Source organism: Mustela nivalis, assembly GCF_964662115.1.
Source record: "Mustela nivalis genome assembly, chromosome: 11".
Classification (NCBI taxonomy): Eukaryota; Metazoa; Chordata; class Mammalia; order Carnivora; family Mustelidae; genus Mustela; species Mustela nivalis.
In genome coordinates, this window is record NC_139030.1 from 34079807 (window position 1) to 34106857 (window position 27051).

Below are 27051 nucleotides of genomic sequence, written 5' to 3' on the forward strand. Positions count from 1 at the left end.
GGGAATGATACAGGAGATTCCTATATTACCTATTTGGGGTTGATTCAGTACAACTGAAGACAATGAAAGGGGCAGTCTGTATTCAATTACAGGATCAGAGCATGTGTATAAAGTATATTGTATCTGTAGTGCACTTTAATAGAATACTATTTTGGGGTCCTAATCTTGCAGGTGCTCTGCTTGAAAGTGTAAAGAAACCAGAGCATTTACTGAGACAGTGTTATCCTAAGCACCAGGACTAAAACATTTTCATTTGATTATTACTACAACCCAATAAGGAAGTTACAAGTATCCCCCTTTTTACAAATGATCCACCAGATTTACAGTGGTATATACCTTGTCCAGTGCAATAAGACTGAGAATTTAGAGCCTAATTCTGTCCTAAAGCAAAACCTATATTTTCCCCCTTCCACAAAACAGCTGAGGAGGACTAAAGAAAGCTTCTGGACTGTGTACAACATGATCCAGAGACACACATGGGCATCCAACAGGAGAAGCTGCTGGAGGTCAAGAAGTCACAGCCACACAAAAGGATAACCACCGTTGTCCCAACTTTTAACAGCCGTCAGCTGCAGGCCACTCTGTGCTGTGCGCCAACCCTGACTGCCACACATGAGGTTTCTGGAGATCATGAGTCTACTTCCTTATTCTATCAATCCTCTCACAAAGACCAACAATCTCTACTGAACAAGAAGTGGGCTTGAAGATACATATTTTTCCAGTACGTACTAATTTTCCCTTTGTCTTTCCTAACTTGTCATTTAATTCTCTGAGATATACAATCAAAAATGTTATAAGATGCCCCTGCAGAAAATGTCTAGTACCTTACAGTACTATTTTTAAAAAATATTTTTAATTCAATTAATTAACATATAACGTATTACTAGTTCCAGAGGCAGAGGTCAGTAATTCATCAGTCTTATATAATTAAAAGTACTACTTTTTAACTGAAGAACTTTTTTTTAAAGATTTTATTTATTTAGTTGACAGAGAGAGAGATCACAAGAAGGCAGAGGCAGGCAGAGAGAGAGGGAGAAGCAGGCTCCCTGCTCAGCAGAGCTCAATGTGGGGCTCAATCCCAGAACCCTGAGATCATGACCTGAGCCAAAAGCAGAGGCTTAACCCACTGAGCCACCCAGGCGCCCTTAACTGAAGAATTTTTTTTTCATGTACTACATGTGAAGTTTACTTATAATATCTATAATGTACACATCTGTGCCAGGTTTTGTTTTGCATCAAATAAAATTAAAAGGCATAGATCCCTTCTTAAGGGAGAATTTGATGACATCAGCAAAGAAAAAGGAAGTTTTTGTGGTTTTGTGTATACAACACGTATGCGTGCAATTTCTTTATTTCCTTAAAAAGCAAGCCATAATGTGCAATTACTAAAGGCTCTGCTTATACAAATTACTTTGGTTAAAGGTGAATTCTTTAAAGCTTACTTTATATTTACAATACTGAATATTAAAACAATACTTATTATATAGTCAATGTAAAACATTATGATGTTATAAAGAAAAATTTCAAAACATTAGGAATGCTGATGTTAAAATGTTAAAATGAACAAAACATTTTAAAAGCATACCTGCTCACCAGTAAAATTGTATAAGGAGGACATGTTTTTCCCATCATAAATATAAACCTGTGGAGGAAAAACAAAAGCATATGAAATATAGTAAAATGTAAGACAACCCAGAGTTTTTTTTTTAGATTCCTTTTAATTTTCCTACCATTCCCAAAGTCCTCGCTGCTCTTGGAACACCTGAAACAAAGTCTGAAAAGAAAACCATGATTACTCACTTTCAAGACCAATATTGAAAACTACAGGAAGAAATGGATATATCAGAAAACTTCAAGTTCTGTTTTATTATTTCAGTAGAAAACAAATTTTAAAATCTTAAAAAATTGGTACTCCAGAATAAATGACCATAGTATTTTTTAACTACAAAAATCAAATCTTTACAAAATACAGAAAGATTCTTGAGAACCCTCAGATATATGCATGTGTGCCCTCAGGCATTTGTAATCTTATTAAAAAGAATGGCTAAGATAAAGTGACCTAAGAACAAAGAAGGCTGTATCTACAGTAATGACAAATAATACAGAACAAAGTGAAATAGGGTAGAGGTGGCAGTGACACAGGAATATGGTCAAAACCAGGCAGTCTCTGACCCCTAAACTGAGCTCAGAAGGAAGATGGATGGACAGAGGATGGGGTAACAATCTTACAGGCAGAACCCAGAAAGTTACAAATTATATCTACAGAAAGAAGAAACTAAGCCCTTCCAAGAGGACTCAAACTACTGAAAGTAAGAAGGAAGAAGCTGAAGATAAAATACATTATTAGGGGCTGGAAAGGAGCAGACCGGAAAGACACAGGGGCCCCCAGCAACCTGCTGGCTCAGCGTTCAGCAGCTGCTAGAGAAAGTTTAATATAGACCAAGCTCAAGTCATGTACTAACATCTCCCTCATTTCTATTGTTACATTATTTAGCAATGTTTTCAAACTCTAACTACTTAGGTTTTTCAATGGCACCTGTTTTTCAATGGCACCTGTTTCAGATGCTTAGTCTATGTCTTTAGAAAAGAATTAAATATAGCTTAAGTGCATCATACCATCTATGCCATCGCCATTAAAATCTCCGACAGCCACAGAATAACCTGAAGGAGGAACAAAATAAGAGACACCATCAGGGCACACACAGTAACCTACAGCATACTTGCCGAGTAGGCTTTCCCTGAAAATATTTTCAAGTAGGACAGACTCCCGAACAAGCGGTTTAACGTGCACAGACCTACTTAGACACGGGTTTTTTTTCAATAAATATATACAGTACTGTAAATGTATGTTCTTTTCCTTATGGTTTTCTTAACATTTTCTTTTCTTCTAGCTTACTTTATTTTAGGAATATATAATATTCCCACAATATGCAATATTCCTACAATGTTAATTGACTGTGTTATTGCTAAGGCTTGTAGTTAACAACAGGCAATTAATTAGGTTTTGGAGGAATCAAAAGTTATATGCAGATTTGTGAACTGCACAGGGGTTGACACACCTAGCCCTGCACTGATCAAGGGTGAAAATAATTCCCTTAGTAATGTAATATTTTGTTCTCTAGGGGTAAAAGATTCATATGCAAATGGTAAGTGAATTTAAAGGAAACAGCTAAACATTCAAATAGTATAGCTCTATTAGAAAAATAAGACTTTTACCAATTTTACAAAGGAATCTGTTAAGAACAATAAATTTCTTATAGATATGGAGAAGAGAGAGACGATTAAGATTGCCAGAGGCAGGGGGTCACAGATGAGCAAAATGCATAAAGGTTATCAAAAGGTACAAACAGCTGCTTATAAATAAGTCATGAGATGTAATGAGAACATGGTGATTTAATTAATAATACCACATTGTATATTGGAAGTTGTAACAGTAGAATTTAAAAGTTCTCATTACAAGAAAAAAAAAATTCGTTAACTGTGTGTGGTGATAAATGTTAACTAGACTGACTGTGATTATTTCACAATATATAAAAATACCAAGTCATTATGTTGTATACCTAAGAGTAATATAATATTACAAGTCAATTATATCTCAATTTTTTAAATGGTAAATCTGTAATTAAAGAAGAAACAAATAATAGATTTCCTCAATCAGCAAAGTACAGCTTCTGTCATATGTACTTGGTTTAATAAGAGAAGTTTAAAGGAAGGTAATAAAACTTAGTAAGTCTTAAAAACCATAGTTTAACATCATGAATAATACAGTAAACAGAAGCCTAGGAATCAGACTGTCTGGATTGGAATCTTAGAACAGCAATTTATTAAGTGAGTGACTTTAGGCAAGTTATTTTGCCTCTGTGCCTTAGTTTCTTTACCTATAAAATGGGAATAATAGCACTATACTTTTACAGACTTGTTGTAAAGATTAAGTCAATCAATACAGATGAAGCATTTAGAACAATGCCTAGAATATGCAAGCACACTTTAAAACTTATTTATTAGTACTGGGGTGCCTGGGTGGCTCAGTTGACTGAGCCCCAAGTTAGGCTCTGTGCTGGGCTTGGAGCCTATTTAAGACTCTCTTCTCTCTCTCTCTTTCTGCCTTGCACTCTTTCTCTCTCAAAAAAAAAAAAAAATTAAATTAAAAAATAAAAATAAATAAGTTATTTATTATTAATCATCATTGTATAAATAACCACTCTTAAATTTAACTACTGAAATATAACCTAAGTACTCAATAACAGTCTGAAACTGTTATGTTCCTGTTCTTTATATTTAAAAAAAAATCGTAATCTATTTCAACATATAAGATTTTCCAGCTTAAAGTAGCATATGTGAATACAGGAAAAGGAACACTGCAACTCCAGAAAATGAATACATATTTTAGTTTTACTCACCCAAATAACTGTCATCAAAAATAGCTTGAGCAGTCCGAGTTGCTAACTGGTTATTATATTTGATGCTGTAAACTTTGGGATCATATTTAGATACGATTTCTGCTACCTGATCTGAAATGAGCTGACCTGAAAAATATATATAAAATAAGTTTCTAATGGGAATTTATGATCCAGATGATAGAAGGCACCTGCACAGATAGCATTAAAGATGAGTATTTCTAATTCTTAAACCTTAAATAACTCTCTATAATACTAGGTCTGAAATCTAATATTTCTAAAGTCACAATTACTTCTATTCAAGATAGTTCTTAAAATTAGCCATTGCTAGTAAACTAAAGTTATGAATATAGGATTTGTCTTAATTCACAAAGAAAATCAATGTTAAAGAACTGGAATAATAAAATCAAGGGCTGTTTCCCAAACAAATATTAGAATTTGAAAATCCATTTAAACACTTACTTTTTCTTTTATAGTAAGAATAATTGGTTCAACTGTTTTTTTTTTTCTTCTCCCCCTACAAATTATTTGGACACCTTTAAGAAGCCTGAATGGGTAAGCTCATTTTTCTTCACAACCTTAAGTTACCAGGTCAATAAGAAATCCAGAGCACTACACAAAAATCAGATTGTTTCCTACCCTAAGAAAGGTTGGCTAATTTATCAAATGTCATCTCCATACATAAAGAAAATAATCTCTTTGATTCTGCTGTTTTAGAAAAAAATTCATAATTAATGTTTATCAGTCTGTTCCAATCTGTCCACAGAATTTGAGTCATCTATAGGGTAAGAACACTTCTTGTTTGAGTCACTACTTCATGCTCTGTGCCTCAACAGTACCTAATACATAGCAAGAACTCAGTAACTATTCCTTGAATCAAAGAACATATCTGGGGCGCTTGGGTGGCTCAGTGGGTCAAGTCTCTGCTTTGGCTTGGGTCATGATCTCAGGGTCCTGGGATTGAGCCCTGCATTGGGCTCTCTGCTCAGTGGGGAGCCTGATTCCCCTTCTCTCTGCCTGCTGCTCTGCCTACTTGTGATCTCTCTTTCTCTCTCTGTCAATAAATAAATAAGTAAAATCTTAAAAAAACAAACAAACACAGGAAAATGCCATCATCTCTTTTGAATAAAACATTGTAATTTTATCTATTTGTACAGAGGTAATTCTGAGATCTATGGAAAAATTCATTCTGACATACTTATTAATTCAGAGTAAAACCTGCTGATTTTACTCTTATTAGAACAAAATATTCTGTCCAGCCCTTGAATTTTTCAATGGCACAGCCTAGACCATTTATAATAAAATACCAATCAACACAGTGTCAATTATCTCTATCAGTCCTAACTTTTAAATAGGAATAAACAGGCACTATAGAATACTCAAGAACGAGTCATCTAGTTCAGTCAGTTAAGTGTTTACCTTTGGCTCAGGTCAAGATCCCAAGGTCCTAGGATCGAATCCTGCCTCCCTGCCTCAGCCTTCTTGCCTTGGGCTCCCTGCTCAGCAGGGAACCTGCTTCTCCCTCTCCCTCTGCCATTTCCCTTGTTTGTGCTCTCTCTCTCTCTCTCTCTCTCTCTTTCAAATAAATAAATAAAATTTAAAAAAAAAAAAAAAAACTAGTCACAAAAACATGTTCACAGCTGTGTCTCCTAAAAAGGCAGTGGTAACAAGTGGTCCTGACTGAGAATCACAGAATCATTGTTGGTTCCCCGGGACTCCCAGCAGACACCTCCCTCCCCTCCACTGAATGACATAACTAGCACTGAAGAAAATAAATAAATAAATAAATAAAAATCCGTGATTTTTATCTTACTAGAAAGCACTAATATCTCCTATTTTAATTTTCTATGCAGTTAAGCTATTTTTGTTTTCATTTTTAAACTGTAAAACCCAAAACGGTTTTCCTACATCATTTCATTTTCCCATAGGTGTATAAATTCACTGAAATTCACATTCTTCTGTTTCAGTGAGTATGTTGATCCATCTCTCCCTGATTTTTCTCTCCATCTTCTCCTTTGCCACCCCTTTCAACTTTTTACTTATTCCCATTTCCCATCCCTTCTTATTTTCTTTCTTTACTATTTTTCTTCAGTAAATCTCTTCCTTTAGTTTCCTTTTCTATGAAGCAAAAGCAAGCATGGATTTTCCTACAAAAAAAGCAAGTAAGGAAACCATAGTGTCGAATACAGAAGTAAAATTCAGAATTATGAAGTATTTGCACATTAATGTAGTTATAGATTTCTTCCAAATATTGGTAATGCTTAAATATCAGAATGCCAAAAAAACAAAAGTTCTGACATTGTAAACAGCACTTCTTAGCAGAAAACAAATGTATGAATATATGAATTAAATAAATATCCATGTGTACGTAATGATAAATGAAACTAGTAAAGCAAGTAAGCAAGTTTAGTTACCTGTTTTGAAACTGTCAACAAATAATGATCTGTTATGCATTTGTACAAATGGTAATTTTACTAGGCCTCTCAAAATGACTGAAGCAAGTGTTTTATATTTATACTAGTGCCAGTTTAATTACACTCTTTTGAAACTTATAAGATCCTCAATTTCAAAAACTCCCCACACACAAAGAAATCACTCTTGATGTCAGTAATTAATGAGAAAATAACCACTTAAATATTCTAATGAGCAAATTCAAAATACTTTAAAACCATGAGCTTTCAGAATGCCAAAATTTGCCTGTCATAGATCAGTTCCACACTTCCTAATACTTACATCATAGCCTCTGGCCACAAACAAAAATAAATTGTTTTAAATTACTTAATAGATTTGCTTTATTATTTACTTTAAAAACATTGTTTATTTTCTCCTAGGAATATATATAAATATATTACAATATGCCATATATTTTATTTTCTATATATCATACTATATATAGGATACTACAGTCCTTTTAAAAAAATACTGTACAACAGATAGTGATTATACATTTAAATTGTATTTTTCAATTTCTTCCTTCAAAATAATTTGAAAAATCTCAGGCATATAAGCCAAGAAAGCATTCACAATCATTGCTGAGTAATTTAAAAAAATATTAACCTACCTTGCCAATAAAAGCTACCAGGACCACCAAGAAGTACTCTATCAGCCTAGATTAAATCAATCAACAGAAAGACACGTATTTAAAAACAGGCAGTTTGAAAGTTGAAAGCAATGTAATACACATAAGAGCTATATATGCATACACATCTAACATTTAATATATATAAAAGCTATATACATATATATACATATAACAAAATCATAAATCTCAAACTCCACTAACTCATTCTCAGTAAATTTTCACTGCCCCTTTTAAAATACATTAAAATACAATACAAATAAAAAAATAGTAATAATAATTCAATATATGAAAATACACAAACACACACACTGATTCTATAGATCTGGCTGCTTCCTATACTTTTTATGAAGGACTAATGCAAAATATTTCTGAGTTACAATAAAGACAAAAATCACTGATTATGTCTATTACATTTGTGACTACACAGGCAAATTTCCTTCCTAAAAAATCATTAAAAATTCTTTGGCTAGGGGCGCCTGGGTTGCTCAGTGGGTTAAAACCTCCTCCAGGCGCCTGGGTGGCTCAGCAGGTTAAGGCCTCTGCCTTCAGCTCAGGTCATGATCGCAAGGTCCTGGGATTGAGTCCTGCATAGGGCTCTCTGCTCGACAGGGAGCCTGCTTCTCTGCCTCTCTCTGCCTACTTGTGATCTCTGTCTGTCAAATAAATAAATAAAATCTTAAAAAAAAAAACCTCTGCCTTCAGCTCAGGTCATGATCCCAGGGTCCTGGAATTGAGCCCCGCATAGGGTTCTCTGCTCAGCAGGGAGTTTGCTTCCCTTCCCCTCTCTCTGCCTGCCTCTCTGCCTACCTGTGATCTCTGTCCAACAAATAAATAAAAATCTTAAAAAAAAAAAAATTCTTTGGCTAAGGAAAAATTATTTTTCATCCTGCAGATCTACACAGAAATGAAGTTAGAAGGTAAAATTTTCAGGGTATATTATATATACGAATTACACTTGACTAGTATTTCTTGTATCTTTAACAAACTGTAAGTATCTATTTCAAGGAAACTGTGTTTAGTGTTTGAGCATATTTTGATATTTCTTCCAACTGGAGAGAAAATAGTTTTCCCCTCCAAACATACATATAGCCCTAAGATTTCAACCGACAATTTCCTGCCCTGACTATGAAAAAGATACTTCTAAATTGTCTACTTTAAAAAGATACTTTTCAGGGGCCCCTGGGTGGCACAATGGGTTAAGCCTCTACCTTTGGCTCAGGTCATCATCTCAGGGTCCTGGGATCAAGCCCCGCATTGGGCTCTTTGCTCAGCGGGGAGCCTGCTTCCCCCTCTCTCTCTGCCTGCCTCTCTGCCTATTTATGATCTCTCTGTGTCAAATAAATAAAGAAAAATCTTATTAAAAAAAAGATACTTTTCACAAATGAGTTGAAGAAAGCAAACAGTTAATTTAGCTACGAATATTCATGGTATGAGACTATTTCTGGGGTTACATCTGCATGGGCACAGGTACAGAAAACATGGACTTTCTTTTTGGAATCAACATCTATTTGAAAATATTTCATGAAAGTTTAAAGCTAGTATTTATTAATATACTTCTTGTTTTGCTTCCTCAAATTTTGAATTTTTAGTAATTACAAGTAAATTTTGAATTATGAATCTCAAACTGAGTGATTTAAATCAATTAGGAAGTAAAGAAAGTTAACTATAATTATAGACCTAGTCTAGAAAAAACTTTTTTAGTAAAGATAAAATACAAATTTTAAAAAATTAATAAGCTTTATTAATTTTCTGAATTACATAACTGTGTAGTTTCTATTGTTTTAATAAATTTAAGGCATTTTCTAAGAAGGCCATATTGAGCTTTCTAAGGATGCTCTAAATTAAATCAATATATGTAAGATTTCTCTAGGTATAATTAATATTCTCAGGCTGATATTCAAAATGTTCATATATCCCAGCCCCCCCACCCAAAAAACCCACATACACAAAAGAAAGTGATACAAAGAAAAATACTCCAGAAAATTTTCCTTTGAAAACATACACTGAACTGTTATTTTAGGAAAATGGATAAAAACTATCAACTCTAGAGAGCATACTAGCTTAGTGAAAAATACATAGAGCGACACATATGAGATTTTTTACAGTAATTAAATTGTCCAACTTTACTTCGTGCCTGTAGACACATGATAGATGGTAAACATGCACATTTCTCAGCTTTTATGTAACAAAACTACAATTTTGTAACAGAGCTCCTACTGACAAGATTTTGTGAAAAGCCAATTCCAGTCAAACAGGAAAAATTTTAATATTATATAAATTTATCTAACTGGAAATTTTAATATTAAGTCATAGTGGTTATCTGCATTTCTGAGATTATCTACTGTCCTCCATTCCCATTCTGATGTCTGTTTCACATAAGCAACATCTTTTAGGGTGAGAATAATGTAAGGCAAAGAATATCAAAATACATAGGTCATTTTTATTAGCTATTTTCCTAAAACTTGTAATAGTTATTGAGAAGCTGAAGTATTGAGCAATTAATTTTTAACAATGGTTTAGATAATGAGATAGATCTGAATCTCACTCAGTCTTAAAGTAAGAACTTACTTTGGTAAAATCAATGCTGAATCCTCCTTGACAAAATCCCTGTCCATCAGCATCAATATTTTCTAAAATAAAAAGATTAGAAATATACACAAACCCCAAAACAAATAACATAAAACAAAACACGAGAAAAATCTCTATCACTGTAACCATAAGACAGTGTACCATGAATTGGAAATGTTCATTCACTCAAGCACTTAAAGAGCTATTATCACATTCTGAAAAAGTTAGTATCCATTTTTATCAGCACCATTTTCTCAGATATGGCAAGAGAGATCAAAGTATCTGGAATAGTCACAAGGAAACAGAAACATCCCCTAAAATGGGAGATTTAAAACTTATTTTTAACCACAACCTACAGCAAGATTATATATCATAACCCATAAAACCCAATATTTACATGTTATATGTGTATATAATAGATTCATCGATAAGACAAAATTTCACAAAACAGTATTAGTATTACCATGTACAATATATTCTGACATTTTCTATTTCATTCCATTTTTTTAAAAATTATTGGCTATGAACCACTGTTTTGAACTCATGAAACAAAGATGACTTGTGTTCTATGAGTTAAAACTCCAATCCTAAATTCCTATTATTACCCTACAGTGTCTAGCCTATGGTCTTCACAAATCTATTACGAATACTGGTAAAGAGATACATACATTCCTAATACATACTTACCACACATACATTTTGTAGCCAACAACAATAAAAAAAACTATTAAAAACGTAGCTTGGAATTTTGGGAGAAAGCCAGGCCCTAACTTAACGTAGAGCAAAGAACAAAATATGAAACTATCTTCACAACCTATTTAGAACTGCAGTCTAATGAGCGTGAACACCTTTAAACATGACACTTTCAATTATTTTCCAGATGATTAACGGACTCACTAGTTAGACTCTTTTGTAGTTACCTTTTATCTGGCAGTTTTCACAAAAGGAAACGATTTCTGGACAATTAGCCAATTCATTCAGATTAACTCTAATCATGCAAATTAACTCTAATTATGAGTAATACTGTACCTAGAATACAGGTTAGGATGAACCTGAAAACTCTCCCTTGTTTTATTTTGAGGGTAATAAGGAACAATGAAAACACTACTCTTTAGTTATCAAGGAATTCTTCTAGTCAATGTTACAATATGTAAATCATTATGCTATATAGTATTTACTAAATTTCCCACCCAAACACAGGAACCAAAAATATCTATTTTCAGTACAACTGAAAGGACAACTTCCAAAAATTTTTGTCAAATACTCTCATCAAAAATTTTGAACACATTCTAAAAACCTGGGAACTGCCCCAAGATGACACACTTAATAACTAAATTTAGATTTGTTTTAGAAAATAGCCTCAAGAGTGTAATGCTACCCCAATGTAAATTTTTCTAACCAAGAGGGAATGGGAAAATGTGTGCTGGGCTTTCCAGTATCTAGTGAATCATACTGAGGAATCCTGCTCTGACCTCAAGTCAGCCATTTATTTCCCTTATTCAAGTTGTATTCAGGGGAACTATTTCAGGCCATTTATAAAGACATCCCTTTTTGATTATCAAACCGTATATTTTTCTGCTTTATTTGGTTTCCCAGAACACATGATCGTCCTTTAAAATTTTCTTAACAGGTACGTATTAAACTGAGTGTTTAAGGCAATGTAAAGAATTTTATGCTAACCATAAGCTATTTCAGTGAAGGCTTTTGTTTTCATTCTGACAGATAAATAATATTTCTCCCATTCCTCAAGCCTGACAGCATGATAAATAATATTACTGATTATGATAGTAAGAGCAGCTAATGTTTATTAAGCCCATTCCCCAAGCCACATACTGTACTAAAGTATTTTCCAAGGCATTATCTTTTAAAATCTTATGCAATCCTATGAGAGATACTATTATTATTCACGATTTATAGATAAGGAAATGAAGGCTTACAGAAATTAAGTAACTTGACCAGAGTCAGCCAGCTAGTAAGAGAGCAGGGATCTGAGCCCAGTGTGTCCACACCATTAACCTGCACTATCTCAAATCAACCATGTACTCAGAATTTCCTGAGTAAAAATCAAGGGGGAAGAAAAGGCAACTAGCTTTCAAAACAGAAAAATCTACAGACACAGCCTGATCATGGAATTGAAAGTATTGAAGTTACAGGATTTGTGGCTCTGGAACTTTTAGAGAGACACCTGGCCTATTGTGTAAAGCCATTAGGCCATAGATAGTTACGAAAAGCCAAAAGCAAATATAATTCGGAATAAGGAAATTTTTTACTGACAGTGAAGTTTCATGCCCAGGGTGTCCACAGAAGTCATGCTGAAAACAAAAGCAAACAAACAAACAAAAAGCCCCACAAACTACCAAAACAAGCCAAGTTATCAATTAACAACGCAGCCCTTCAAACTTGGCATGTAAAATCAGTCATTGTCTGCATGATTTAATGAAGCATGAAGAAAATACAAAATACAAAAACTGTACCTCTAAAGTCTGTTATCCAAATCTGTGTTTTTAACAAGGGTGAAAACAAAGGCCCAGAGTGATTAAGTAAATCACGCATAGCTACAGGAGGTTGTTGACAAAAGGTGAGAATATAACCCAGGTTCTCAGATTCCCTTCCCTGAGCACTTTTTTTTTCCTGCGGTCATGTTGCCCCTTGTAGTCTGGGCCTGTAGGTAGCTTCATATCTCAAAGGTTACACCAAAAAGCATGCATGTACAATGATCAGGGGAAACTGAAAGCCAGATTTATTAGGAAGAAGGGCATTCACTTTGATTTTTGAAGTCATTCTTTTGTTTTTTCAAAGATTTGAGGTATTATTATTTGATCAGGGATCAACAAACTTTTTCTGTAAAGGACCAGATACTATTTTAGACTTAGGGGCTATATGGTCACTGTGGCAACCACTCAGCTCTCCCTTTATACACAGCATGTAAACAAATTGGGGGGGGGGGGGCAGTATTCCAATAAAATTTTATTTACGAAAAGAGGCTCACAAGCCAGTTTTGTGACCTGATTTGGATGTTAAATACTTCAGAAAATAAGGTTGAAAACAATTTTACAATTTCTGTGCCGATATGTAAAATTTCTGTGTCTAAACCAAACAAACAGATCAGGCTCTCTGCTCAGCAGGGAGCCTGCTTCCTCCTCTCTCTCTGCCTACTTGTGATCTCTGTCTGTCAAATAAATAAATAAAATCTTAAAAAAAAAAAAAAAGACTACTCACTACTATAAGATCTGGGAAAAAAATTACTTGTAATCATCCTAATCTCAGTTCCCACACCTACCATGTGTGAATAAGGGTGATTTTTATAGGTCAGTCCATCATGTAAGTGGGAAGTTACAAACCTGGCATGCAAGAGTTAGCTCATTCCTCATAGCTATAAGATTATCTTTTCATAACAGGAACATCTTTGCAATACAGCAAAACATGAATTTAGTTCTCGCATGTTCCACATACCACAAAGACAGGAGTCCTGTGACCAAGACAGCAACACAAAGGTGATGATACAGATGACATCAAGCACTGAGTGTAGGGCTGCCAGCCTCCTCTGGTCTGTATGCTTTCTGGCCTATCCTCATAAATAATGCAGTTCTGGAGGTATCATTCTTTTGATGTGTACCTCTCACTTACAACAAATAGGGTAAAGTTGGTGGATTAAGAAGTAAGTGTTAATAAAAATCATTTGCAATTTCCTGAAGGTTTAAGTGCTTAGAATTTTGAAGACTGAAAAATTCCTTTGGCCTGGTGTCCTAAGTCAACTAACATGGAAAAAAAAGAATTTTAGCACTAACAGTCTTACATGTTGTACTTCTATTATTAATTCCCTCTACCAAACTATCTGGTGACCAATGGAACAAAGAAAAATATCAGTCTAAGGTGGCTCAGTAGGCTAGGCATCTGGCTTCAGCTCAGGTCTCAATCTCAGGGTCCTGTGATCAAGCCCCACATAGCTTAGTGGGGAGTCTGCTTCTCCCTCTGCCTCTCTCCCCTGCTTGTGCTCTTTCTCTCTCTTTTTGTCTCTAATAAATAAATAAAATCTTAAAAAAAGAAAAAAAAAAAAGAACTGGAATCTCCATTGGAAAAGCACTATCAAAACTATAAGTGCTCAAAATCACCTTTAATCAAAATATGAATTTCATATGAAATTTCAAATAATATTAGACAACAAAGTGAGATCTTTTCAACCATCAAAAGAGGAGTAAGCTTGGGGCGCCTGGGTGGCTCAGTGGGTTGAGCCGCTGCCTTCGGCTCAGGTCATGATCCCTGGCTCTCTGCTCAGCGGGGAGCCTGCTTCCCTTCCTCTCTCTCTCTGCCTGCCTCTCTGCCTGCTTGTAATCTCTGTCAAATAAATAAATAAAATCTTAAAAAAAAAAAAAAAAAGAGGAGTAAGCTTGATAAAAGATGAACAGAGAAACTCTGATTTAAAAGAAAGAAAATTCAGGAACGCTTGGCTGATTCAGTCGGTAGAGCATATGACTACTGATCTTGCTGTTGTGAGTTTAAGCCCCAGGTTGGGTGTAAAGATTATTTAAAAGAAAATCTTTCAAAAAAATTTTTTAATAAAAAAAAAAATTAATGGAGGAAAACTCCAACATAGGAGTCCTGAGCTCAATGCTTCACCTTTCTATATAAACTCTGGCTCTTTTTAAAGACTTTTTTTTTTTTTTAACATTTAACACCATTATTAATATAAAACTCTAGTTCTTAAACTTTGGTAGCTATGAAATTGCCCTGTGGAGTTTTCCTAAAAAGGAAGGTACCCAGGCCTGACAGAGGATCTATTGCATCAGAATCTTTTATATAGGAGTCCCACATCTATGTTAGAGAAGCTCAATGGAGCATCTTTTGGCTCACACACAATATATCTACAATTTTTAATACACACACACACACACACACATAACAAAGTAGGCTTCCCAACCCTCTTTTAAAAGCTGGTACAACTTCCTACACATACTTGATCTACATGGGGCATACTCCACAGTCTTGGTTCCATACTGAAGAAAACATGTTCCAACAGGCTCTCTCTCCTGTTTCATTTCAGTCCTCCAGTGGTAGAGCGGGGCACAGGCCTAAAATCAAAGGGGATAGTCCACAACATAAAAATTCCCTGAAAAACTGAGCATTTCAGACAATCTGTATTACTCTAGAATTCAAAAACACTTTCTAAGCATTAATAAAAATTAATCAAACTTGTCTTGTACCAAGAATTCCTTATTACCACAGTGGATACAGATTTAAAAAGTACTTTCCTCACATATTCCTTTTCAAAATAGTTACCAAAACTATTTCATATAGCATTTTTCTTGATATTATGCACTAGGCTGATGGTCACAAATCAAGTTAATGTTTTAACTAAATAACAATCTCATGCATGTAGAATATACCCTGAAGTTATAAAGCAAGTAATTTGTTATTAAGAAAAAATAGGGATGCCTGGGTGGCTCAGTCATTAAACATCTGCCTTTGGCTCAGGTCACGATCTCAGGGTCCTGGAATCAAGTCCCACAATGGGCTCCCTGCTCAGTGGGGAGTGTACTTCTCCCTCTCACTCTGCCTGCTGCTCCCCCTGCTTGTGTGTGCACTCTCTCTTTGTCTGGCAAATGAATAAATAAAATCTTAAAAAAAAAAAAAAAAAGAAAGAAAGAAAAAGAAAAAGAAAAAGAAAAAAGACTTCAGAGTGCTTAAAATAATGACCTTTTTGTTTTTGGTGTTACAGATTTTAACATCATGTACAAGCAGTGAAATAATGCGTATTTTAATAACATAGTAATTTACCAAAATGAACATTTAACTTGCTGGAAAAAGGTTCAATTAACTCTTTGTAATACTCTTTTGAAGCAAAACATTAACACAAACACTGCAGAAATTAATAGCAGGTTATTTTATATCTACCTTGAAAAAGGTGAAAGGAGACAATTATTGCTACTTCTCTACATGAACTTGATGTTTCACATACACAGATTATTTATTTGCTCCTCCTGCTTATGTCTGCTTCTGTGCTTTCTGCCTAGAGTGCCCCCACTCTCAACCCCATCCTTCATTTCCAACTGGACACATCCATTAAAACTCCTTTGAAATTGCAGCTCCTAGACGAATTCTTTCCTAATGCCCCACAACTGGATTTTTAAAAGCAGAAATGAAAACAATGCAGATAATTAAAACAAGGAAAGGCTTTCTGAGGAAGTGAAATGGAAGCTGAAATCAGAATGACAAAGGAGTTGGCCAAGTGAACATCAACAAGATGAGCATAAGACAGGCAGAGGGAACAAAAACACTGTGATACTAACTGCACTGACCAGTCATCTGGAAGGAACAAAGACCAGTCTAGCTAAAGCGTGTGAGGTGGCATGAGAAGAGCCACTGACCGGATTATGGAGGTGCTCCTAAACCAGAAGCAGCAGGGATTTGTCCTCTGAGAGTGATAGAAAATCACTTAACTGTTTTAATCAAGAAGATGAAATGCTCTGATTCCCTCTGGTCCTCCCATGGAGAATGGATTGTAGTTGAGGCAGGAAAGGAAGCAGAAAGAGGAGAGCCTCTGCCATAACCCAGGCAGGCAATGACGGTGGCTGCATACAGGGTGGAAATAGTGCAGGTGAGGACTTACTGATGGATGTGGAATATATTCCCAAAGCCAAACTGATAGGACTTGCTGGTGGATGAGGTGGAGAGTCATGCCTCTAAACGAGGTGGGAAGGTTTTATATGGAAACAGTTATCTTTGTATTTTTCCTTTTTTTTAAATTGTTATTTATTTATGTATTTATTTTATTTCAGAGAGAGAGAGAGAGACAGAACACAAGCAGGGCGGGCTGCAGAGGGAGAGAGAGAAGAGAGAAGCAGGCTCCCCACTGAGCAGGAAGCCTGACACAGGCCTGATCCCAGCATCCTAAGACCACAACTAGAGTCAAAGGCAGATGCCCAACTGACTGAGCCACCCAGGTATCCCTGTGTTTTTTTCTTTTTGATAGTGGGTAAAAGAGTTCTATTTTGGCCGTGTTCATTTTCAGTAATATACGAGATATCCAAATGGAAATGCCACACAGCTAGTTTGGAAATACGACTCTGAGGAAATATGACTCTGAATATCCAAGGAGAATTAAGAGCTAGAATGATAGATTTAGGGATTATGACATATGGGTTCTATTAATAGCCATGAGACAGGATAGGAACAGACAGCTAAAAGGTGTAGTTAGAGAAGACAGGGGTCCAGAACACAGCCTGGGAATAACCCAACATCTAGAGACTGAGCAAAAAGGAGGCTGCAAGGGGCAGGCAACTGAATGAGAGAAAACCAGGAAAATACAGTGCTCCAGAAGCCAAGGGAAGAAAAGCATTTCAAAAAAATGGGCTAACTGACCTCACTGAATGGTGCTAAGAGGACAAGAAACATAAGAAAACACCGATTTCAGTGACCTGAGAGCCAAGGTGACTTTGGCTGTGCCTGCCTGAGCCCGACTACAGTGGTTGGGAAGAGAACGTGAAGAAGGTAGAGATGGTGACTGTAGAAAAGACTTTCAAAAAGTTTCTGAAACTTCTCCTCTGAAAAGAGGAGCAACGTAATGAAGCACGGCAGTGGAGACGAGGCAAAGGGAACAAACACTGCTGTGTTTTTAAAGAGAGGAGGTGTTCGTGTGTTTGATGAATCATAACCCACCAGTCCTAAACCTGGCTGGAGAGAAACATACTGACGGGAAGCATCAACAGGGCCAGGAGAAAGGAACAAGGTAGGCATGAAGGTGGAAAGGAGCAGAACCCAAGTCTGTGAAGGGCGGTATGGATGGGATCCGCAGACAGGATGACCTTGGATCAGAGCTATCTTATCTCATCTTGCACTGTGCTCCAGAACACACTGAGTTTTAATATCAGCTTTCAAACACAAAATCTTCGGTGTATCCACATAAATCGACAAACCCACCTATGAGGAAATAACCAAAAGACTTACCAAAATTTTGTCCTGTTTTGATCTCACAGATGCTCCAAACCACTGGTGAGACTTAAACTCCAAAGGATCATCCTTAGCAAAATCTCTATTGCCTAAGAAAAATATTGTGAGGGGTGAGAAACAAAATATATATTCTTAGTAAAACAGTTTATTTCAATCCGGCCAGGTGTACAAACAGTGTGCCTTTCATTAATCAAATTCCACATCAGCTTTTATCTCACGTACTTTATGAATGTCCAAAACTTTCAACTAATCAAAAAACAAACACAGGATGACTGTAAGTGTCTCAGGGTTACTATTAACCCATATTAACTATTACAATGTAGATGTGAAAAAGTAATAGTAAAGTTTCCCAACTATTAATTATCAGATAATTAACTATTATACAAATACTTATAGTCACCTACTGTATTCGCCCAAATTCTGCGATATAAAGATATTTATGAAAACAAAAGTCTACTGCCGGGATGCCTGCCTGGGTGGCTCATTCAGTTAAATGACTGCCTTCAGGTCAAGTCATGATCCCATGGTCCTGGTATCAAGTCCCACATATGGCTCCTTCCTCAACGGTGAGCCTGCTTCTCCCTCTGCCTGCTGCTCCCCCTGCTTGTGTGTGCACACTCGCTCGTTCTCTCTCTTCCTCTCTCTCTCTCTGACAAATAAAATCTTTAAGAAAAAAAAAGGCTCCTTTATAAAACACCAGTAGCAAAAGACTAAAGTAAAAGACTGAGACAGTGCAAATGACATTATAACACAGGAGTTAGAACCAGAAGACATGACTCGGCTGGTGGAAAAAGGAATTAAATTTGACACATGCAAATATTTACTTTCAGTTTACATTATTGAGAAAATTATTTCCAACATACCAGCCACTCATGTAAAGCACTTATAAAAAAGAAAGAAAAGAAAAAAGAAACAGATAAAAGAGAAAAGAGAATGGACGAGAAGATAGGGGAGGGGAGGGGAAGGGAGAGGAGAGGAGAGGCTTTTTGTTTTGGGGGGTTTTTTTGAATTTCTAAAATGAGCATTTATTTCACAGAAGTCTTGGCACAATGAGGCTGGGGTAAGCGTGGTTTTAGTGACTGTTCTTGGCTGCCCCTTTTGCTGCAGCAATCAGTGGAGTGAGGCCAGAGAGGGGCTTGGCAATCTTCAGGAACCGATGCTGCAGCAGCTCTTTGGCTGAACCTCTCTTCTCCACATCCACCTCAGTCAGCGGTTCAGAACATCCCAGAAGAAAGCTGACAGCTTCTCTGGGTTCTGAAGCCCTGGGGTCCCATTGGTGGCATTGAGGTACAAGGGTCTCAAAGGATTTTCACTGATGTATGGGGGCTCCCCTTCAATCATTTCGATGGCCATGATTCCCAGGGACCAGATGTCAACCTTAGGTCCATAGGCCTTCTGTGTCACAACCTCTGGTGCCATCCAGTATGGAGTTCTCACCATGGTGCTCTGTTTGCTCTGCTCTGGGGTGATCTGGGCACAGAACCCAAAATCGGTTAGCTTGACAGAGAAGAGAGGAGAGGAGAGGAGAGGAGGAGAGGCGAGGAGAGGATCCTTTCCACTGAAAAGCTGTTCAATTGTTCAAGAAAAAAATTATGGAAACATCCATAAAGTATTTAGGGAAAGAGAAACTATTTTTTTTCTTTTTTTTTGAGAGAGAGAGAGAGTAATTATTTTTAAAGTCTAGTCTGTTCTTCTTAAAATCCATTTATATTAATCATTCTTTATAAGCATTCATTCCAAGGGGCACCTGGGTGGCACAGTGGGTTGAGTGTCTGACTCTTGGTTTTGGCTCAGGTCATGATCTCAGGGTCCTGAAATGGAGCCCTCCATCAGATTCCGAGCTCAGCCTGGAGTCGGCTTGAGATTCTCTCACTCACCCCTCTGTCCCCATCCCCACTCACATGAGAACTCTCTCAATCTAAAATAAATAAATAAATCTTAAATACTTATATATATATACATGTATATATATTTTTACATGTAATTTACATGTATTATAAGAAATTTACATGTATATACATGTAAATTATATATACATATATATAAATTATATATACATATATATACACATATATACATGTAAATTTCTTTTTTTTTAAGATTTTATTTATTTATTTGATAGAGAGCACAAGTAGGCAGAGAGGCAGGCACAAGGAGAAGCAGACTCCCTGCTGAGCAGGGAGACCAACGTGGGACTCAATCCCAGAACCAAGAGATCGTCACCTGGGCCAAAGGCAGATGCTTGCTTAACTGACTGAGCCGCCCAGGCACCCCTCTTTTCCATTATTTTCAAAAAAATTTTCTTTAATATGTCAAGCTCCAAAGGCCTCTATCTGTAGTCTAAATATAGCTATTCTTTGTCAGTGGTCACAAATATACATTTTTAGGGGTGCCTGCGTGGCTCAGTGGGTTAAAGCCTCGGCCTTCGGCTCAGGTCATGATCCCAGGATCCTGGGATCGAGCCCCGCATCAGGCTCTCTGCTCAGCAGGGAGCCTGCTTCCTCCTCTCTCTCTGCCTGCCTCTCTGCCTACTTGTGATCTCTGTCAAATAAATAAATAAAATATTAAAATATTTTAAAAAATATATACATTTTTAGAAGTAGAAGGAAGTAGAAATGGAACTTATTTATTATATGCCTTTCACCATGAAAACCAAGGTTTCCCAGCAGTGGTTGGCTTGACTCTGAAGCCTATGTTCATCTTGCCATCACCACTGGGAACAATACATACCAATGACCCATAGATCACTAATCCATCTGTCCACAGACCCCCTTATATTTCCCATCCTTCTACAGTTAGGTTAAAGCCACATAGCTAGTGGTTGGCCAATAAGATGAGTAGAAGTGGCAGATGTCACTCACCGTTAAAAGTGGGTGTGAGCTCACTAATCCTCAAAGAAATGCAAATAAAAACCACAGTAAGATATCATCTCACACCAGCTAGGATGGAAATTACCCCAGAACAACAAAACAAAACAAAAAACAAAAGCTAAAAACAAAGCTAACAAGTGTTAGTGAGAACGTGGAGAAGAGGGAACCCCTATACATTACAAGTGGAAATGTAAACTGATACAGCCATTATGGAAAACAGTATGGAAGCTACTCAAGAAATTAAATATGGAACTGTTGTATGATCCAGGAATCCAACTTCTAAGTATAAAGGAATGAAATCACTATCCTCAAAGGGGTGTCTGTATTCCCATGTTCACTGCAGCATTACTCATAACAGCCAAGACATGAAAGCAACCTAAATACCTACCAATAGGTAAAAAAGACAGGATACAATAGAACGTTTTTTAGCCACAAAAAAGAATATCCTGCCAGTTGAGACAACACTGACGGATCTAGAGAATATTATGCTAAGTGAAATACGTCAGACACAGACAAATACTTCATTTTATCACTTATAAGTGGAATCTAAAATAATCAACTCACTAAAAAGCAAATAAAACCAAAAAAAGTAGATATGAAATCTACATGTTTTCTCTTTCCCATCCATTAGGCTAGAATAGATGGTAAAATCACATGATAAAAGCAGCTTTGGCCCAAGCTCTGAAATGGTTAAGAGCAGCCGAACGACCCACACTAGAGGATGATATGAACAAGAGTCTTTTTTATTTTTTAAGTGAAATTCGGGGTTTTGTTTGGAAATAAAGCATGACTGATTCCAAAAGGGCCTGACCAACTATTACAAAGAAGTTTAGCCTCTGGACAAAATGGGATTTAACTGATAATTTTCAATGATTTAAACCATAAAATTTATGGTTACAATTTACTTAACAGGATTTTTTTATTCCACTGCAAGCTAACTGTTCTCTTACTGTGCTACAGACTTTCTATTCTATTCTAACTACAAAGGAGATGAAGGCATTTACCTCTCACATTAATGAAGGAGGAGAAATACAGCAGGACTGTGAAACAGCTGGTGCTTGGATTCACTGCCACTCATTGTCCCCTGAGACCACAAATAAACTCAGGTAATAGTAGCCCAAGGGAACTGAGCTAATGAGCTAAGAATGCATGTGAACAAAAAGTGCAACATTCTCAGAATTGCTACGTCTCCCTTCTGCTTTCATTTAAAACAAAGCCTTTTCAGCAAGACCCTAAAGATGTCCAAGAAGAAATAAAGCTTTTTTTTCACTAGAAGAAAACTTTGCCTGTACCACATCAGAAAGGCTCAAATTAAGGCTCCATACATTTCCTCATAAGCTCTATAACTGCCAGTTTCAAAAACAAAATGATGCAGAACCAGTATCACTATATTCTTTGTTGGGGAAGGAGGATGTCTATCTTTTATGGTTTTTTTTAATTGAAATTTAATTAACATATAATGTATTATTAGTTTCAAAGTAGAGTTCAGCAGAGGTCATCAGTCTTTTTTTTTTTTTTTAATATTTTATTTATCTGACAGAGCACAAGAAGACTGAGCAGCAGGCAGAGGTAGAGGGGAAGGGAGAAGCAGGCTCATCGCTGAACAAGGAGCCTGATGCAGGGACCGATCCCAGTACCCTGGGATCATGACCTGAGCAAAAGGCAGAGGCTTAACCAACTAAGCCACCCAGGGGCCCTGTCAAGAGTCCCAGGGCTCATCACATCACATGTCCTCCTTAATGTCCATCACCCAGTTACCCTATCCCTCCACCATCTCCACTCCAGCAACCCTCAGTTTATTTCCTATGATTTAGAGTCTTTTAGGGTTTATCTCCCTCTCTGATTTCATCATTTTATGTTTTCCTCTCTTCCCCTATGATCTTCTGTTTTTTTTCTTAAATTCCACATATGAGGAAGATAATACAATGTCTTCCTCTGATTGCCTTATTTCACTTTCATAATACCATCTAGTTCCACCCACGTCATTGCAAATGGTAAGATTTTGGTTTTTTGATGCCTAAGTAATATTCCACCGCATACATATACCACATCTTCTTTATCCATGCATCTGTTGCCCTGGCATCAGGGCTCTTTCCATAGTCTGGTTATTGTGGATGCTGCTGCTATGAACATTGGAGTGCAGGTGCCCCTTCAGATCATTTGTATCTTTGGGGTAGAAACCTGGTAGTACAATTGCTGGGTCATAAGATAGCTCTATTTTCAACTTCTTGAGGAATCTCTATGCTATTTTCCAGAGTGGCTTGCATTCCCACCAACAGTGCAAGAGGGTTCCCCTCTTTGCGCATCCTCACCAGCATCTGTCATTTCTTGACTTGTTAATTTTAGCCATTCTGACTGGTGTGAGGTGATATCTCATTGTGGTTTTGATTTGTATTTCCCTGATGCTGAGTGATGTGGAGCACTTTTTCATGTGTTGGTTGGCCATTAGGATATCTTCTTTGGAGAAATGTCTGTTCATGTCTTGAGTCTGGTAAGTTCTTTATAGATTTTGGATACTAGCCCTTTATCTGATAAGACATTTGCAAATACCATCTCCCATCTGTCAGTTGTCTTTTGGTTTTGCCAACTGTTTCCTTTGTTATGCAAAAGCTTTTTATCTTGATAAAGTCCCAATAGTTGTTTTTGCCTTTGTTTCCCTTGCCACTGGAGCCATGTCTAGCAAGAAGTTGCTACCGCTGAGGTAACACAGGTTGCTGCTGGTGATCTCCTCCAGGATTTTGATGGATTCCTATCTCACACTGAGGTTATTCATCAATATTGAGTCTATTTTTGTGTATGTTGTAAGGAAATGGTCCAGTTTCATTCTTCTGCATGTGGCTGTCCAATCTTCCCAACACCATTTGTTGAAGAGACTGTCTTTTTCTGTTGGATATTTTTCCCCTTTTGTCAAAGATTAGTTGACCATAGAGTTGAGGGTCCATTTCTGGTTCTCTATTCTGTTCCACTGATCCAGGTATCTGTTTTTGTGCCAGTACCTTACCGTCTTGAAGATTACACCTTTGTAATAGAGCTTGAAGTCCAGAATTATGATGTCACCAGCTTTGGTTTTCTTTTTCAACATCCCTTTGGCTATTTGGGATCTTTTCCAGTTCCAAACAAATTTTAGCATTTTTTGTTCAAGATCCATGAAAAAAACTAATGGTACTTTAACAGGGGTTGGATTGAATGTATACATTGCACTAGGTAGCACAGACATTTTAACAATATTTATTCTTCCAATCAATGAGCATAGAACATTTTTCTAATTCTTTGTGTCACCCTCAATTTCTTTCATGAGTGTTTTATAATTTTCAGTTACTATCCATAGCCTCTTTGGTAGGTTTTTTCCTATAGATATCTTTTGCTTTTTGGTGCAACTGTAAATGGGATCAACTTAAATTCTCCTTCTTCTGGCTCATTGTTAGCATATAGAAATGCAACTGACTTCTGTACAATAATTTTTATATCCTGCCACTTTGCTGAATTCCTGAATGAGTTCTAGCAGTTTTGGGGTGGAGTCTTTCAAATTTTCCACATAAAGTATCAAGTCATCTGCAAGGAGTAACAGTTTGACTTGTCTTTGCCAATTCAAATGCCTTTTGTTTCAGGAGTCTAATTGCTGAGGCTATGACTTCTGGTATTATGTTGAAGAACAGTGGTGAGAGTGGACATCCCTTCCATGTTCCAGTCCTTAGGGGGAAAACTGTCAGTTTTTTCCCACTGAGAATGATATTCACTGTGGGCTTTCCATATATGGCTTTATGATACTGCAGTATATTCCCTCTATCCCTACACTTAAGTTTTAATCAAGAAAGGATGCTTTAGGGGTGCCTGGGTGGCTCAGTCAGTTAAGCAGCTGCCTTCAGCTCAGGTCATGATCCCAGGGTCTGGGGATCAAGTCCTGCATCAGGCTCCATGCTTGGCAAGGAGTCTGCTTCTCCTTCTCCCTCTGCCTGCTGATCTGCCTATTTGTGCTCTCTGTCAAATAAATAAAATCTTTTTTAAAAATTTAAATAAAGAAAGGACACTTTACTTTGTCAAATGCTTTTTCTGCATCTACTGAGAATATCATATGGTTCTTGTTCTTTCTTTTATTAATGTAGTGTATCACATTGACTGATTTAAGGATATTGAACCAACACTGCAGCCCAGCAATAAACCCCACTTGGTCATGGTGAATAATTTTTTTTTTTTTTTGTAGTGTAATTTTTTTTTTAATTTTTTATTTTTTATAAACATATATTTTTATCCCCAGGAGTACAGGTCTGTGAATCACCAGGTTTACACACTTCACAGCACTCACCAAAGCACATACCCTCCCCAATGTCCATAATCCCACGCCCTTCTCCCAAACCCCCTCCCCCCAGCAACCCTCAGTTTGTTTTGTGAGATTGTGAATAATCCTTTTAATGTACAGTTGGATCCTACTGGCTAGTATCTTGGTGAGAACTTTGGCATCCACATTCATTAAAGATATTGGTCTGTAATTCTCTTTTTTGCTGGGGTCTGGTTTAAGGAACAAGGTAATGCTAGCCTCACAGAAAGAGTCTGGAAGTTTTCCTTCCATTTCTATTTTTTGAAACAGCTTCAGAAGAATAGGTATTAATTCTTCTTTAAATGTTTGGTAGAATCCCCCTAGTAAGCCATCTGGTCCTGGACTCTTGTTTGTCAGGAGATTTTTTTATTACTGCTTCAATTCCTTCCCAATTATGCTTTTATTCAGGTTTTCTTTATTCCTGTTTCAGTTTTAATAGTTTATATGTTTCTGGAAATGCATCCATGTCTTCCAGATTGCTTAATTTGTTGGCATATAGCTGCTCATTATATGATCTTATAATTATTTTATTTCTTCGTGTTAGTTGTGATCTCTCCTCCTTCATTCAAGATTTTATCAAGGTCCTTTATCTTTTCATTTTGTTAAGTCTGGCCAGGGGTTTATCAGTCTTATTTATTCTTTCAAAAAACCAGCTCCTAGTTTTGTTGATCTGCTCTACTATTCTTTGGTTTCTATTTCATTGATTTTTTTTCTCTAGCCTTTATTAATTCCCTTCTTTTACTGGGTTTAGGCTTAATGTGCTGCTCTTTCTCCAGCTCCTTTAGGTGTAAGGTTAGGTTGTATATTTGAGACCTTTCTTGTTTCTTGAGAAAGGCTTGTTACTACTATATACTTGCCTCTTAGGATTGCTTTTGCAGCATCCCAAAGATTTTGAACTGTTGTGTTTCATTTTGAACAGTTATGTTTTCGTTTTCATTTCTTTCCATTTTTTTTATAATTCCATAATTTTTAAAATTCTTCTTTAATTTCCTGGTTGACCCATTCATTTTTAATAGGATGCTCTTTAGCCTCCATGTATTTGAGTTCTTTCCAACTTTCCTCTTGTGAATGAGTTCAAGTTTCAAAGCACTGTGGTTTGAAAATACACAGGGAATGACCCCAATCTTTTGGTACCAGTTGTGACCCATATTCTGGAGAATGTTCTACATGCACTCAAGGAGAATGTGTATTCTGTTGCTTTAGGATGGAATGCTCTGAATATATCTGTGAAGTCCACCAGGTCCAGTGTGCCATTCAAAGCCCGTTTCCTTTTTGATCTTCTGTTTAGATGATTTGTCCACTGCAGTGAGTGGGGTATTAAAGTCCCCTACTATTGGGGCACCCGGTAGCTCAGTGGGTTAAAGCCTCTGCCTTCGGCTCAAGTCATGATCCCAGAGTCCTGGGATCAAGCCCCGCTTCAGGCTCTCTCTGCTCAGCAGGGAGCTTGCTTCCCTCTGTCTCTCTGCCTGCCTCTCTGCCTACTTGTGATCTCTATCTGTCAAATAAATAAATATTTTAAAAAATTTAAAAAAAAATATTTTTTTAAAAAGTCCCCTACTATTGGGCGCCTGGGTGGCTCAGTGGGTTAAGCTGCTGCCTTAGGCTCAGGTCATGATCTCAGGGTCCTGGGATCAAGTCCTGCATGGGGCTCTCTCCTCAGCGGGGCGCCTGCTTCCCTCTCTCTCTCTGCCTGCCTCTCCATCTACTTGTAATTTCTCTCTGTCAAATAAATAAATAAAATCTTAAAAAAAAAAGTCCCCTACTATTATTGTAATAGTATCAATATGTTTCTCTAATTTTGTTATTAATTGGTTTATATAATTGGCTGCTCCCATGTTAGGGGCATCAATATTTATAATTCTTAGATCCTCT

General features: G+C 36.7%; 1 protein-coding gene across 1 annotated transcript in view; it reads right to left on the minus strand.

The window, feature by feature from the left end:
- Nucleotides 1-27051, minus strand: part of ITGAV (integrin subunit alpha V) — a 103356-nt gene that overhangs the window by 40282 nt on the left and 36023 nt on the right. Inside the window, exons 3-10 of the mRNA XM_082690903.1 lie at nucleotides 17992-18083; nucleotides 15002-15116; nucleotides 10048-10109; nucleotides 7459-7504; nucleotides 4401-4526; nucleotides 2617-2661; nucleotides 1731-1774; nucleotides 1586-1642 (exon numbers count right to left, since the gene is read on the minus strand). Of these exons, the coding sequence (XP_082547029.1) occupies nucleotides 1586-1642; nucleotides 1731-1774; nucleotides 2617-2661; nucleotides 4401-4526; nucleotides 7459-7504; nucleotides 10048-10109; nucleotides 15002-15116; nucleotides 17992-18083 (587 nt within the window). The remainder of the gene's footprint in view (nucleotides 1-1585; nucleotides 1643-1730; nucleotides 1775-2616; nucleotides 2662-4400; nucleotides 4527-7458; nucleotides 7505-10047; nucleotides 10110-15001; nucleotides 15117-17991; nucleotides 18084-27051) is intronic.